This window comes from Bolinopsis microptera, chromosome 4 (genome assembly GCF_026151205.1).
Source record: "Bolinopsis microptera isolate Bmic1 chromosome 4, MBARI_Bmic_1.0, whole genome shotgun sequence".
Classification (NCBI taxonomy): Eukaryota; Metazoa; Ctenophora; class Tentaculata; order Lobata; family Bolinopsidae; genus Bolinopsis; species Bolinopsis microptera.
In genome coordinates, this window is record NC_087075.1 from 5,485,517 (window position 1) to 5,500,181 (window position 14,665).

General features: G+C 36.5%; 1 protein-coding gene and 1 long non-coding RNA gene across 2 annotated transcripts; one reads left to right on the forward strand and one right to left on the reverse strand.

Annotated features, from left to right (window-relative positions):
• The first annotated feature begins 9,050 nt into the window (after positions 1-9,050).
• On the forward strand, positions 9,051-11,935 carry LOC134814471 (uncharacterized). The gene is made up of 3 exons (XR_010160171.1): positions 9,051-9,151; positions 10,239-10,323; positions 11,673-11,935. It is a non-coding gene; the product is annotated as an uncharacterized LOC134814471 (long non-coding RNA).
• Positions 11,936-12,827: 892 nt separating this feature from the next.
• On the reverse strand, positions 12,828-14,189 carry LOC134814392 (uncharacterized). The gene has a single exon (XM_063822490.1). It carries the CDS (start codon positions 14,187-14,189, stop codon positions 12,828-12,830), a length of 1,362 nt encoding a protein of 453 aa, XP_063678560.1.
• Between the last annotated feature and the right edge of the window lie 476 nt (positions 14,190-14,665).

The following is a 14,665-nucleotide window of genomic DNA, read 5'->3' on the forward strand; positions in this document are numbered from 1 at the left end:
CACTGTACATTTTTCTAGGATTACTCTAAATGTCCTATACTTACAGATAGATCAACTTATAGATGCTTACCAAAGTTAATTTGCAACTTATTTTTGTAGTTTGTCCTAAAAAATGGCAAAAAATTGCCAAAAAATGCAATTTTTGACAAAAAATGAGGTAAAATTAATATTTGAGGTCAAATATCCATTTAATCACTCTAAAAACCTTTTTAAACGTTATTTCGGGGCAAGATACCCTTAGAATACATGTTTTGTGGTATATCATACCCTTTAGTCATGCCTATATCTTATGTCTACCTCGCATGGGCGCCCCGACCACTGTGGTATGGCAGTAGGGTGTAATCTACACCATTACCAGTATCTAATTGGACCGATTAGTAGTCAATTTAATTTAAAATCAGTAATAGTCAGTCTACTTCACCATTTTACAATAGCAGCAACCAAATCAAGAACAAGAAAACATCAATACAACGCACAAACAGAGCAACTGGGCAGAGTGTGAGTTACACTACGTCCAAATGTGAATAACGTTTACTTCCTATATTGTCCCTGTACTACACACATTCCACAAATTTATGTTAGGAAGGACATAGGAAGTTGAAAAAATGTGTACTTCATTGTGATCAAGCCTTATTGTAACTTCTGCTATTACACTGGGGCACGAATTGCAATTTTAAGGCAAGATTTCTAAAACACCAAATTATGCCTGTGAATAACGCCTACTTTTTAAAATGCTGCTCACATAAAAAGTATAAGAGATAGACATTAAACTTTTGTTGCCACATCATCACAAACGTTTAAACTTCATTCTGACTTTATATTATCATGCTGCTAATGTTAGCCTACAATTAGCATGCAATTAAAAGCTAAATTTTGTGCAAAGTGTGAATTACACTACGTGGAATTGCCCATATGGTATGCAAAAATTAGACCATAAACACTTTGAAAAGGAGCATACAAAACCCATTTTTGATAGACTAAAAATTCTAACGGCTCAAAACTTGGGGGGGTGGGGGGGCAACCATATTAAAGTATATTAAAATGTAGGATTTTTCCCGATTTTGACCCGGGGATATACTTTAATATACTTTAATATACCTACAATATACTTTAATATATCCCTATCTCCTTGGAGGCCTACATCAAAAATTGTTGCCCAAAATAAGCTTGAAATGCAATTCTTAATCGATTCCAAAAAGTTCTTGAAAAAATATTGAAAACTGATAGAGTTATTTCAATTTTAATGAAGTCATTTTGGCTAGTATTCCGAACCGAGATATTATGTGCAATTTTCTTAATTTTGTTCATGGAGGTCTTCTTACTTAGTATAATAATAATAATAAAATTTGGTAGCTTAAACACAAACTCTAAGCCCAGTGGATAAACCACAAAACTTATGCTCTATTGTGTGAAACAAAGATACTAGATCAAGATAATTATCAAGGAGTGTATGCATAGGACATAAAAAGTTTTGGAACGAAGATGACATGCTTGTGAAGCGAGCTAACAGTCTAATTGCTAATAAGTTCAAAAAGATCATGACATTAGGTTGCATCCTAAACAGTTTAAGCAAATAACATAAAGTTATTATATTGTCAATTAATCGCTCATGCCATAACTTTTCTTAAACAGGTGAGTTTTTAATAATGTTTTGAACAGATCAACATCGGAACAAGTCTTAATTTCAATTGGTAGTTGGTTCCAGATTTTCGGAGCAACAGTCTGAAATGCTCTTGGGTGTGATCTTGTAGATCCGACGGGTAGGTGTAAGGAGGAAGTTCTTCTGCTACTCGAACTAACAAATGTTACTAGATCACACAGATATGCAGGAGCAACACCATTGACTGCTTTGAAAATCAGTAAGCATAACTTAAACTCAATCCTCTCCTTCACCTTGAGCCAATGAAGGGATTTGAGCTTCTCCTCGACTGAGTCTCTCTTCTTTAATCCAAAAACCAGACGGCATGCTCGGTTCTGAATGTTCTGCAGCTGCGTAATTGAGGCTTGACTACAACCGTAGTAAAGTGCATTGCAGTAGTCAAGCGATGAGATTACAATTGCTTGAGTCAGTGTTCCCATCTGTTTGGTTGTGAGGAAAGTTTTCATCTTAGCAAGGTCTCTTAGTTTCAGAAAACACGATGTTTTAAGTTGCTTGATTTGCTCACCAAAGTTTAGTTGAGAGTCGAGACGAAATCCGAGGTTCTTTGCAACAGGTGACAGCCTGACACACGTCTCAGAGTTAACAAACACGCCCCCTATGGACAGCTGCTGGAGAACAAGCGGTGTCCCAAAGACAAGAATCTCAGTTTTTCCTGCATTGAGCTGTAGATAATGTTTTTTCATCCAGTCATTAATTTCTTGGAAACATTTGGGAACATCGTTGATAAGGACGGTGGGCTCCTCGTTTGGCTTGAAACTTTTATACAGCTGATGATCGTCGGCGTAACCCTGGATGGAGAAGTTCAAATCATGTGCTGCTGAGTACAAAGAGCGAATGTAGATGTTGAACAGGACCGGACCCAGCACAGAGCCTTGTGGGACTCCAAACTTAATCACTATCTCATAAGATTCCTCATTTCCAACTTTAATCGTTTGACATCTACCTGTGAGGAAGCTGCTGAACCATTTCCAAGCTGTCCCTGTTATTCCCAACTCATTTCTGAGGATGTTCAGTAGTTTGCAGTGGTCAACTGTATCAAAAGCTGCGCTGAGATCTAGGAGAAGAACAACAGTTGCCTTGCTTTCTGTAGATGCAATGAGTAGATCGTTAACAACTCTCACAAGCAGAGTCTCGGTGCTGTGTTTTGATTTGTATCCAGACTGCTGTGGGATGTTCAGGTTGTTGTTTGTAGTATCCACTATATTCAACAAACACTGAGTTATATCTTTCACATAGAGTTAGTCTCATTAAAAAATATTAAAATTTTATCGAATTTGGGCAAAAGCGAATTTGGGCAAAAGCGAATTTGGGCAAAAGCGAATTTGGGCAAAAGCGTATGCCCAAATATGGGCATATTTTTTAAAGCTCATAGCTCAGCCAATTTTTGACCAATCTGGATGGAAATTCATGTACTAGTCCTAAAACAGGCTTATCTTGAGAATCTGAGTGAAAAATATAGTTCATCATGTAAATCTTAACGAAGAATATAAATCTTCTAATTGTAGGTATATTAAAGTATATTAAAATGTAGGATTGTTTCCGATTTTGACCCGGGGATATACTTTAATATACTTTAATATGGTTGGCCCCCCCCCCCCCCCCCCAAACTTGTACAAATATCACTGCATTTTAGAATTCTCTAAGATTATCAAGTACCACTGCCCGCCCCTACTCCCTTTATGAGGCCATCAACATTTCAAACCGTGCAACGAGTCTAACGGTTATTCTTCTGAATAAATCAAATACCTTTTTGTTTAATGCAGCCAAGCTTTGGAACACAGTTCATAACAAATTTTTAACTTCAAGCAATTACCTAGAAACTTCCATTAACTTGATAAAATTGAGAACCAAAGCACTATAAGTACAATCACAGGCAGCTGACTTAAAAGATACCTGGACTCCATCCAATTTTAAATTGCAGTAATCAAATTGCACTTGCAGCGGCACACACTACTATCATAAATAATAATAATAATAATTTAAACTTATAGATTATAGTGGCACAACAACTTAAAATGCACAGGTGTGCCACGAAAACAAATCAGGATACAAGAAAACCTGAAAAGCAATCCACAATTAGGTTCCAAACCATAGAAAATTACAAAGACTTGATAGACTAAATTACAAGGTTAAGGGTATGCACTTAACAGTAGAAACGTTGAAAAAATAGTAAATTAATTAATATCAAAAGCACGTTTAAAAAGAAACGTTTTCAGATACACTTTAAAAGATTCCAGTGACATGCAATTCTTAATTTCAAGAGGCAGCTCATTCCATAATTTAGGGCCAACTTTCTGAAACGATCTTTCTCCATACTGTGAATATACTCTTGGTTCAGTCAAATAGATAAGATGATTATAATTGGCATATTTAAACACATCACTTAAATAATCTGGTCCCATACCATTAAGACATTTATAGACAAGAAGCAATAACTTATATTGAATTCTGTAACTAATAGGTAGCCAATGAAGGTCTTTCAGAGTGTCTCCTAGATGATCATATTTGTATAGTCCTACTATAGCTTTAGCAGCTGCATTCTGAACGAGTTGGAGTTGGTGGATGAGGTTGTCACTAATTCCATAATAAAGAGCATTGCAGTAGTCCAATTTGCAGAGAATGATGCTGTTAATTATAAGCTTGAGCTGAGCTTTACTAAATAGATATTTTCTCCTTATTACATTCCTAAGGAGTCTGAAACAATGCTTTTTGAGGGACATGATTTGAGGCTCAAAAGTAAGATGATGGTCAATTTGAACACCAAGGTTCTTTGTTGTGCTGACAAATCTGATACAGGTATCATTTGATAGCTTAACTCCCCCTATACTGACCTGGTTTAGAACTTGAGGTGAGGCGATGATAAGTATTTGTGTTTTTCCAGGATTAAGTTGAAGGCAATATTCAACCATCCAGCGCTGTATGGTCCTAGCGCAATTCACAATTTGGATGCCCAGAACATTTACCTGATCACAAGGTTTGAAAGTTTTATATACCTGGTGGTCATCTGCATATCCTTGCACATTGAATCCAGATTTCTTGATGGTCCTATACAGAGATCTGATGTATATGTTGAATAGCACCGGTCCTAACACAGAACCTTGAGGTACACCAAATTCTAGAATGATCGTATCACTAGTAGAAGAGCCTATTCTGGTTCTTTGAGTGCGGCCTACCAGGAAACTCTTGAACCATTTAAGAGCAGTACCTCCGATATGGATCTCTTCAGAAAGAATTTTGAGTAATTTTCTGTGTTCCACTGTGTCAAAGGCTGCAGATAAATCGAGCATCATGAGAACAGTGGAGGATTTGCTATCACATGCCAGCAGTAGGTCATTTGTTACTTTTAACAAGATGGTCTCAGTAGAATGGAACTTCTTATAGGCAGATTGCTGTGGAACATTGAGATCATTTTTAGCCAGATGTTCATTTAACCTTTTCAGCACAACTCTCTCGATGAGTTTACCCAGAAAAGAGAGGTTAGATATAGGTCGATAGCTCTTGAAGTCATTTGGATCAAGTTTGTGGTCCTTGATGGTAGGCCCAGTGCGAAATTATTTCAAAGCCAGTAGGAATAATTTTTTAGCCTAAAAAACCAGTAGTAAACCAGTAAATAACAAATAGTATATAATAGTAATATAGTGAATTTTTGACCCTTTTCAGACTGAAACGTTTTTCTTATCAGATGTTTTCTAAAGAATATTTTCTATCAGAAAAAGATACCACCCCACAAAATGACAAACAAAAACCAAGTGAATAAAATCAATTTCAAGGTATATATTCACAAGTGTCAAGTAAGTATTGTTTTCAGAAATTCGCAATATCTGAGGTACAACGTAATAAAGGCCTTTTGTGGAAACATACGTACTCACTGTCTCCTTACTTTTCAAGGCTAAAAGTGCACGGCTTAAACTTCACTTATGACCAATGATGAAAAATACAAAATTGAATTTTATGTATTACAAATTCGACCGTGCTCAATCACTCAGTCGATTTTCGAGAAATTTCCCGGCAGTTAAAACCAATTTGAATCGATGCATTTTTGAACGCTGATTCCGAATTACCCTTCATCATGATATGAAGGCTTCATGACATGGGTTAAAATGCTCCCATGGCAAGATATAAGGGAAAATTGTCTCGATCACATGATATGACCGTATAATGAAGTTGGTCTAATTTCTCGTTAGGGTTAGTGGTTAGGGTTTCAGTGTATGCTTTTTAAAGATTGGGTTAGGGTTGGGATCAGATTAGAGGGCTAAAATTTCGAATAGTCATTCAGGGCCAGCTAGAGAACGTGTTTAAAAAGTCCGTGACAGTCGAGTGTATAGTGATTAATTATCATCATTCATCCATACAACTTTCTGATCGTGATTCATTTTATATTGTTACATGTTATGTCATCAATTAAGTAATTTACGTTGCATCAGTTTATAATTATGTTAAGACGCGCAGCTTAAGTCATGCGTTACGTATTTTAGTTATCAACGTGCATATGCGTATATAATCAAAAAGTGGTACATGACAAGCTTGTTTCACAAAAAAAGACAATTTTGATTGCTAATTACGGTCACGCGCGCTATTGCAAGTTTAAAAGCTAAAGCTGCCCGGGCCGGGGTAGGGCTCCACAAATATGATGCAACAATGAATGTTTATGGTACCATGCACATGTAATTATTTATTTGTCCATTCTTAATTGATTTATGGGTCGTTCACATATTACAAAATACGTTATCATTTATGAATTTATGTTCCAAAAAGTGAAAACGTAATGTATTAATATGTGATCAACCCCTTTAATTAAATTTTTCATGTAATGAAATGGTTAAATATAGCAGCTGCACAATTTTATTTTTCATAACGAGAAACGACTGACTATTATCCTGATGCTTCAATGCTTGCTCAACTGTGCGAAATCGTGTATTTAAAGGAAATAAACGATATCTCTCCCACTGCAGTTTTCCATATCACAATTTATACTTTATCATTTCGTATCACAGGATTGGCCTTACAAACTAGACAGACTTTTAAAACACTAATTATCTATTGTTCAGCAGTTTAGTACTTAGATATATTAGAATGGTAAGTCAATGATAATGTGAAGTATTGTTTAAATTAATTATTAAGTCATCGTACCATTAAACAAATTATGTTTGATTTTAATTAGAGAGTTGGTTAATGGTTATGCTAAGAACAGAGTTTATTTAAACTTGACATACAAAACTTATTGTCCTTGCGTTTTAGATTTTCTATCAATGAAACAAGAAATTTTTTTCAATGAAACAAGAAATTTAATTTTAGCACATTTTTACAGAATAAAAAGATGTAAAACAATTCATAAAATATAATGCCCATTTGGTGTATGACTTTTTGTCCTGACTGCTAGTTTGGTTTATGAAGGACAGGTAACTAACGGGGCAAGGAATGCGCGTGCCTGGAAGCTTTTGCCCACACCGAAACGCTAGTTCAGTTAAGTTTTTAGAGACAAGGCTCAGATTAGGACTAGAAGAAAAATTGTTAGCAGACATTAGAGGTTCTGTTTATAATTGTTACTATAGGTTGCAGTCTTGTTGTGACAAAAAGTCTACACTAAAACATGATTTAGTTTATATTTAGGATATAAAATGCAGCTTCAAGGTGGATATTGGAGAGCTGGTGAAAGATTATGGCCTTTGTATCAATTGTTATAATAAGCTATAAATATCTTAAACTAAACAGTGCTAATTAAAAATTTCTTTAACCTTCATTCTCAAATTAGATTTTTAAAATTCAAAAATAAATATACAATGATTTTATTAAAACTTTCTCACACATACTTTACTCACAGGACAAGACTTGGAAAACAGTGGCCTAGCGTAATTTTAATTGAGATGTGTGTGACCAGCCAGTTATGTTTGGACAATAACATTTGTGCAGTCAAAATCTTTGACGGTCCAATCAAGCAGGGCGTGATTATGTTGATTAGCTAATAGCGCACGTTTTAACTTACCTCGCAAGCACATTACACTAGTAGTAAAGTCAGTCATTCTGAACTTTGGGGTTAAAATGTTAAAAATTTTGGTTGATCTAGTGTTGTGATTGTCAGGTGGGTCTGCCTGACAGATTAGAAGACAGGGTTTCCTTGAGGAACATGTGTAACCCTCATGTAGGGATATTGGAGCACGGAATTTCATTATCTTGTAGAGCTCGAGGTAACTGTGGTATGTATAGAGATTTTGTATAGATAGAATATTATTATGCTTAAATATCGGTTTGGTGTGCTCTTTTATGAAAAATTTTTGGTCAAGTTTCTGGTGTCCTATGGGCCTAGTACGTGCACAAGTCTTGAACTTATCAAGGTACGCCAGCCTGTCACCAAATAGTACTCTGAGACAGTACTTCTGAGCAGTAAATAATGAGCTTATACGTTGTTTCGCTGCCCCACCTATGACAAAACAATAATAGTCCTTTTTCAGCTTTTTTTTGTTTATAAACAAAGTTGTAACGCACAGTTCCATTCAATCAAAGGAATATCATCTCTACTCAGTTATCATCTAATCAACGTTAATAAATCATTTTTCTTTATCTTGATTATAAAAAGACAATCATGATTGGGACTGAAATAGTCATCTTGCAACAACTGATACTTTGCATTGTCTAAATTTGTAACTGTAATATATACAGTTACAAATTCAGATATATATCACTTTTTTAAACAACACGATAATCTCTATTTTCAGGATTTTACCAAATTATCGAAAATAACCAGACTAATTAATTCCATATTAAGGATTTTAAACAGCAATTTCTACTGACATTACAATCAATCGATAAAGATTAAAGGTTAGTTATATTATTAAGAACAATAACTAATTACACTCTCGTTGATTTTTTGGGATAATTGGTACAATTTTCTATAATTCGTTTAATAATATAGTTTACTACTTAATACTTTAATACAAGCAGGTAGCAGGTTATGTTATGCTCTGTATTAAAAAGCTCTACCGCTAAAACACAATTATCATCAAATAGTTTTATTAAAACTGATGCCTGCTGAAGATTCTGTGATGGTTTACGTATACATGCACAGCTATATCTTGGATCTTGCTATCAGAGTTGTGTGATGAGAAGATGAGTTTGCTCCTTAACACATCCTGAATTGGTGGGTTATTTTTAAGATTTATGAAAGTTGTTACAAAAATTCTGAATCAATGATTATTAATTAATTAATCAATAGTTCAGGTTCCATGAAATGAATTAACTTTTCAACTTTATTTCCTTCAGTTATTTTGTCGTATCTTTTTAATCAACAGACCAGTTGCTAATTAATCTAGCTAGCTTTTGACATTATGTACGGCTTAAATTTTGAACAACTGTCCAATCATTCAGTTTACACAGGAGTCCGTCAATCGCCATCAGCACTGCAGACGAAGGATAACTGGAGACAGTGTGGCCACTGGTCAGTACCTATTGGTGACCCTACTTTAATGGTAACGTTCGGACTTCCCTCTCAATCCTGTAAGTTTCACGAGTTAATCTACTATAAATATTTATTGTACCATTCACATATATTACGTTATCGCTTTTTGGACAATTTTTACCCCCTCCCCCCTTCCGTAATCAGTTTTACACATAGCTATTGTGTCAAAATGACAGTAGCGTAATCATTTGGAACACCCCCTCCCGTCCCCCTCGGCTGATTACGTAATATGTGAACGACCCCTAAGTGCAAAAATGGTGCAAAATGTTTAATCGTGATTTATAAAACTTGACAAACTTGTTGCGCAATGCAGCCAACTTAAATCCTTGTGCAACCAATTTACCTAAAAGTTCGGTACGATTTTTGAAACCCTTGATTATCGAATTACCTCTAGCTAATCATATTAATTGAGAAATAAATCTTCCAGACAAATTGTTTGGAAAGTTTCTATCTAAAAAGGAAATGATATAATTTTAAAGTTGTAATCTTTTATTTTATCATAAAATGACACTCTAAACTTCCCTTGACAAAACTAATGTTTAAGTCTAGATAGCAACATTTTCGAGCCGAAATATTAGTATTATTAACTATCACTTCCTTCGAAAAAATATTTTCTGATACATTCTGTAATAAACTAAAATCATTAAAAACTTTCGAATCATCTTGGTAGTTACGAAATGTGTCTTTTAATCTTTTGAGATTTTCTGTATCCCCTTGTATTATTGGCCTTGTTCTATTAAATTATGTTTAATATATTTATACTCGTATACATGTAAATAAACAATAGCTATTTGTGGTGCTGCATTGGTACCCATTAGTATTCCAATGACGTATATAAATTTGGCCCTGATAAGTAACATAAGAAATATCTATCAAATACGATTTACTTTAAAGCTTGTGACTGTGTACTGCCTACAGGCTACCGCAAATCTTATGAACTGATTCTTTCTTAAACTATTTGCAGGGTGACAATGGAAATATTTCTGGCTGAATTTTCTGAGTACAAGCCGTTGTTTATGTTTTAACTAAACAGTTTGTACATTGCACAACAGCAGTTATTATTCACTATGAAATGATATCAAGTTTAAATCAGATTCACTTACCTTCCAGACCCGAAATCTACAGAACATAGAGGAACCTACAGTTTGGAAACGGAAAGCATTCCTTGTTGAGTTGTTGTACCACACGTTCTTGTAGTTCTGGTAATGAGGTTAGTTATTTATAGTTCCAGTTGTATAAATGTCTCAGTTATTCACAGCGTCAGCATCATATCCGTCTCCCTCCCCTTTCCCTCCCCCTCCCCCTCTCAGTCTCTCCCTCTCAGTCTCTCCCTCTCCCCCTCCCTCTCAATCTCCTCCTCTCAGTCTCTCTCTCCCCTCCCCCCTCCCCCTCCCCCTCCCCCTCCCCCTCCCCCTCCCCCTCCCCCTCCACCTCCCCCTCCCCCTCCCCCTCCCCCTCCCCCTCCCCCTCCCCCTTTCCCTCTCCCTCCCCTTTTCCTCTCCCTTCTCTTTCCCTCTCCCTCTCCCTCCCCTCTCCCTCTCCCCCCTCCCCCTCTCAGTTTCTCCCTCTTCCTCTCAGCCTCTCCCTCTCCCTCTCCCTCTCCCTCTCCCTCTCCCTCTCCCTCTCCCTCTCCCTCTCCCTCTCCCTCTCCCTCTCCCTCTCCCTCTCCCTCTCCCTCTCCCTCTCCCTCTCCCTAGCTTCATAGCCGTCTCCTTCCTCCCTCCTCCCCTCCCCTGTCCCTATCCTTCTCCTTTTCCCTCTCTGTCCCTGTCCCTCTCCCTCTCTGTCCCTTGTTAGATGACCGTTAGTTGACCAATAAAACCCGTATTTGTCGTATGTACAAAACCTGTAAAACAAAATACTTTGTTGCATAATAGAATAACTTTACAACGAAATTAAACCAATTCCAAATAAATGCCTAATAACAAAACATTATAAATAATTACCCCTCTCCCTCTCCCTCTCCCTCTCCCTCTCCCTCTCCCTCTCCCTCTCCCTCTCCCTCTCCCTCTCCCTCTCCCTCTCCCTCTCCCTCTCCCTCTCCCTCTCCCTCTCCCTCTCCCTTTCCCTAGCTTCATAGCCCTCTTCTTCCTCCCTCCTCCCCCTCCCCCTGTTATGTCCCTCTCCCTATCTTTCTCCTTTTCCCTCTCTGTCCCTCTCCCTCTCCCTCTCCTTCAAAAACACGTTACAATTTTTCGTACTCCCGACGGCCGGCCCCTCTCCCTTTTCTTCATAAACATGTTCTAACAAATTAGAAATGATTAAAATCTGAAATTAAAATTTAAATATTTAAATTACTGCAGTCTGCAACGAGAAACTACGTGTTTTTAGTTATTATTATTATTATTTTATATATATGTATTGTCCATAACTAGGGTGGCCTGCTAACAGAACCATGATCTGCCTTGATTCATCCTTCAGCACAGAGAAAAGCTCCTTTTTATACATTATGATTACAGAGGATCTGATATTTAGATATATATTGCTGTGCTGTAAAAATTGACTTTATTTATTTATTTATTTATTTATTTTAGTCAATACTAAAGATTGTCATTTCAGAGTTCCTGGCACGAAAACCTGGGACAGTTCCTTTTGCCATTAACCCTCTTGGATTTGGTTGTCTCTACCGTTCATTCACACAACGAAACAGTCATGCTGATGGAGGAGGAGTAGAAATTAAAACTCTCCCGGCCAACGTTAATTTTTGCCACCCCTGGTTTTTAGAAAAGACAAGCAATTAAGATATCGGGATATTATGTGCAAGTTATTATTAACATTTATTTTGCAGTTGTTAATCATAATGCAACGTCCAAGCTATAAACATATTTGCAATTTCTTTCCGACATGAAAATCACGGCTAGTTTGGCGTCTGATAATGGATAGTGCTTTAATTTGAAAATAAAATCATTCTAGATATAAAATTTGCCGAGTCTAAATCCTATTTTTAATACGAAAAAAGTGTATCCGCATTACCTATCTTTGTTGATTACGAAAGTGATAATGTAAATATCAAACTTTAATTATTTTTATGAGAAGAAATGCTTGTATTATTTAGTTAGTCCCACAAAACAGTGCAGTCAAACCGCAGTTTACTGTTAATGTATGTTCCATAATTTTACGGCAATGCGAATATCATCTCTCTTTTGTTCATAACTCTTGGCTTCAGAGGTGTGAATTTTTATAGTTCCACAAAATTAAACGATATGAATTATAATGCATAACAATTAACATATAACAACATGATTTTTATCTGGTTGATGATATCATAAATCTGTTATGGGGGTTTCGGCTACAAAATATAGATCGTTTGAGATAGCAGCAATAAACTAAAACAGAATATTGACAGTTAAATCACCAATTTGATCTATGAAGTATCTGTTATAAAAATAGCTTATTATTTAATTGAAAATCACGCACAATTTACTAGAGTCATGTTAGCTTAGCACGCTGGATTATATTACGGACAGTAACACGCCAAGCTTATTTTGTAATAAAATTTCAATGCCAGCATTTACATTGCGCATAACGCGCGCAAATTATTCCTTGGCTGGTCTGAATCGACCAATCAGAACCGTTATTCCCATTATTCCCTCAGATTCCTCCAATCAGAGGCCTGAGTGCACGAAAAAGCAAATTTCAAAGGTATAATCAGCATTTCATTGGAATAACACGCGCATCATTTGGCGAGGTATAAAACTTCCGTTTACTGACTTACTATTTCATTATTAGGGGATGAATCTGCTTCTTTTCAACATGGAATTCCTGCCTGAAACCAGTAGGAATATTATTCCCATATTCCTTCAAATTTCGCACCGGGATGGTAGGAATAATGTCAGCAGTCTTCAAACCGTCGAATGTGCCCTTAGCTAGAGACTGGTTGACCAGTTTGCATAAGACAGGAATGAAACTTGTGATATTGTCTTTGAGGACAGTTGTTGGAAGAAAATCAGATGGTGCACACTTGATTCCACTTTCTTTGATTATTTCAGACAGCTCATCCTCTGTGCATGGTTCAAATTCATATAACCGACCTCCACAGTTGGAATTGTTCTGTTGATTCATAATGTGTTTATCAACATCAAAATCTTCTATGCTGGGGAAATCTTTCCTAATGTTCTTGATCTTTTCATTGAAATAGTGATTAAAATCACTGCAAAGTTTTGAAACATCTTCTGATTCTGGGAGAGGAGTATTCTGATGTCTGTCAAGCTCACGATTGACAATGCTATATATAGCTTTAACATCATGTTGATTTTTGTCAAGTAAACATTTATAATACTGTTGTTTTTTAAGATTAGCCATGTTCGTTGTTTCATCTCGGATCTCTTCAAAGAGTATCCTGTTCTCCTCACTTTTATGCTTAGTTCTCTCGGCTTTCCTTCTAAGTTTCCTTTGATCTTTGTACTCAGAATCAAACCAGGGAGCATTGGGAACAAAGCTTATAGTCTTTTGGACCAAAGGTGCATGTTCATCGAGGACACTACCAATACATTGGAAGAATTGTTCACAAGATTCAACAAAGCAGTCTGCCAATTCATAGTCAGAGGAACACATCAGTAAATCAATCGCCAACTGATCACAATCCACGGTTTTAAGCTGTCTAGTGTTGATTGTTTTAGGAGCTTTGAGGTTAGTTTGAAACTTCTTGGTGGCAAATATGATGGGGAAGTGATCACTCAGGGTACAGTTTTTCAGGATTTCAATTGTAGACGTTTCAATCAAGTTACTCTGGTCAAAGAGCAGGTCAATAGTTCCTCCACTCATGTGGGTCGGATTTTCAATAAGTTGCTTGAAACCATAAGATGAGGTGGTCTGCAGCAGTTCAGTTGAGTTTACAGTAATTGACTCTGTGTGAATATTGAAATCTCCTCCAATTATTATATAGTTACTTTTCAGACTTGCAGAACCCAATAAGTCATCAAGTTCCTCAAAGAACTTCTTTGAGACAGGGCCAGTTCGATAGATGCATAGGACAAGGATCTTCATGTCAGGAGTGCACTTTATAGATCCAGCGATGAATTCAAAGGTTGTCAGGTTCGGAACTTTCAAATTAACAACAGAGAAATGTAACGCCATGTTGTAAATCAGAGCAGTGCCACCACCTCTGTTGTTTGCTCTGAAATCATGAACAATACTGTAGCCATATGATTTAATAACTGCTGTTGTAGTATTGGCTTGGTCAGATAGCCATGTTTCAGTTACAATAGCAACGTCTACATCATGGTCTTGAAGTAAGCACATAATGTCGTCACACTTATTATTAAGACTTCTAGCATTCCAGATCATATATCGAAGTTGATGCAATTTCTTTGGTTTGGAGGAAACTAGTTTTTTGAATAATAAGCTAGGGAGGCTTTAAGTTTCTCTTGCTGAACCCGGTAAGAAGGACACTCAGTAGAAAATGCAGCATGTTTACATAAATCATCAGGTGAGCCAGACTTTTTGCAGTTGATACAACAGTATGTGGGCATTAGATCATTTTTCATCATTTCAACACTACTATATAACAAATAATTTGAGGTATGACCAAAGTAATACGAATGTAATACGAA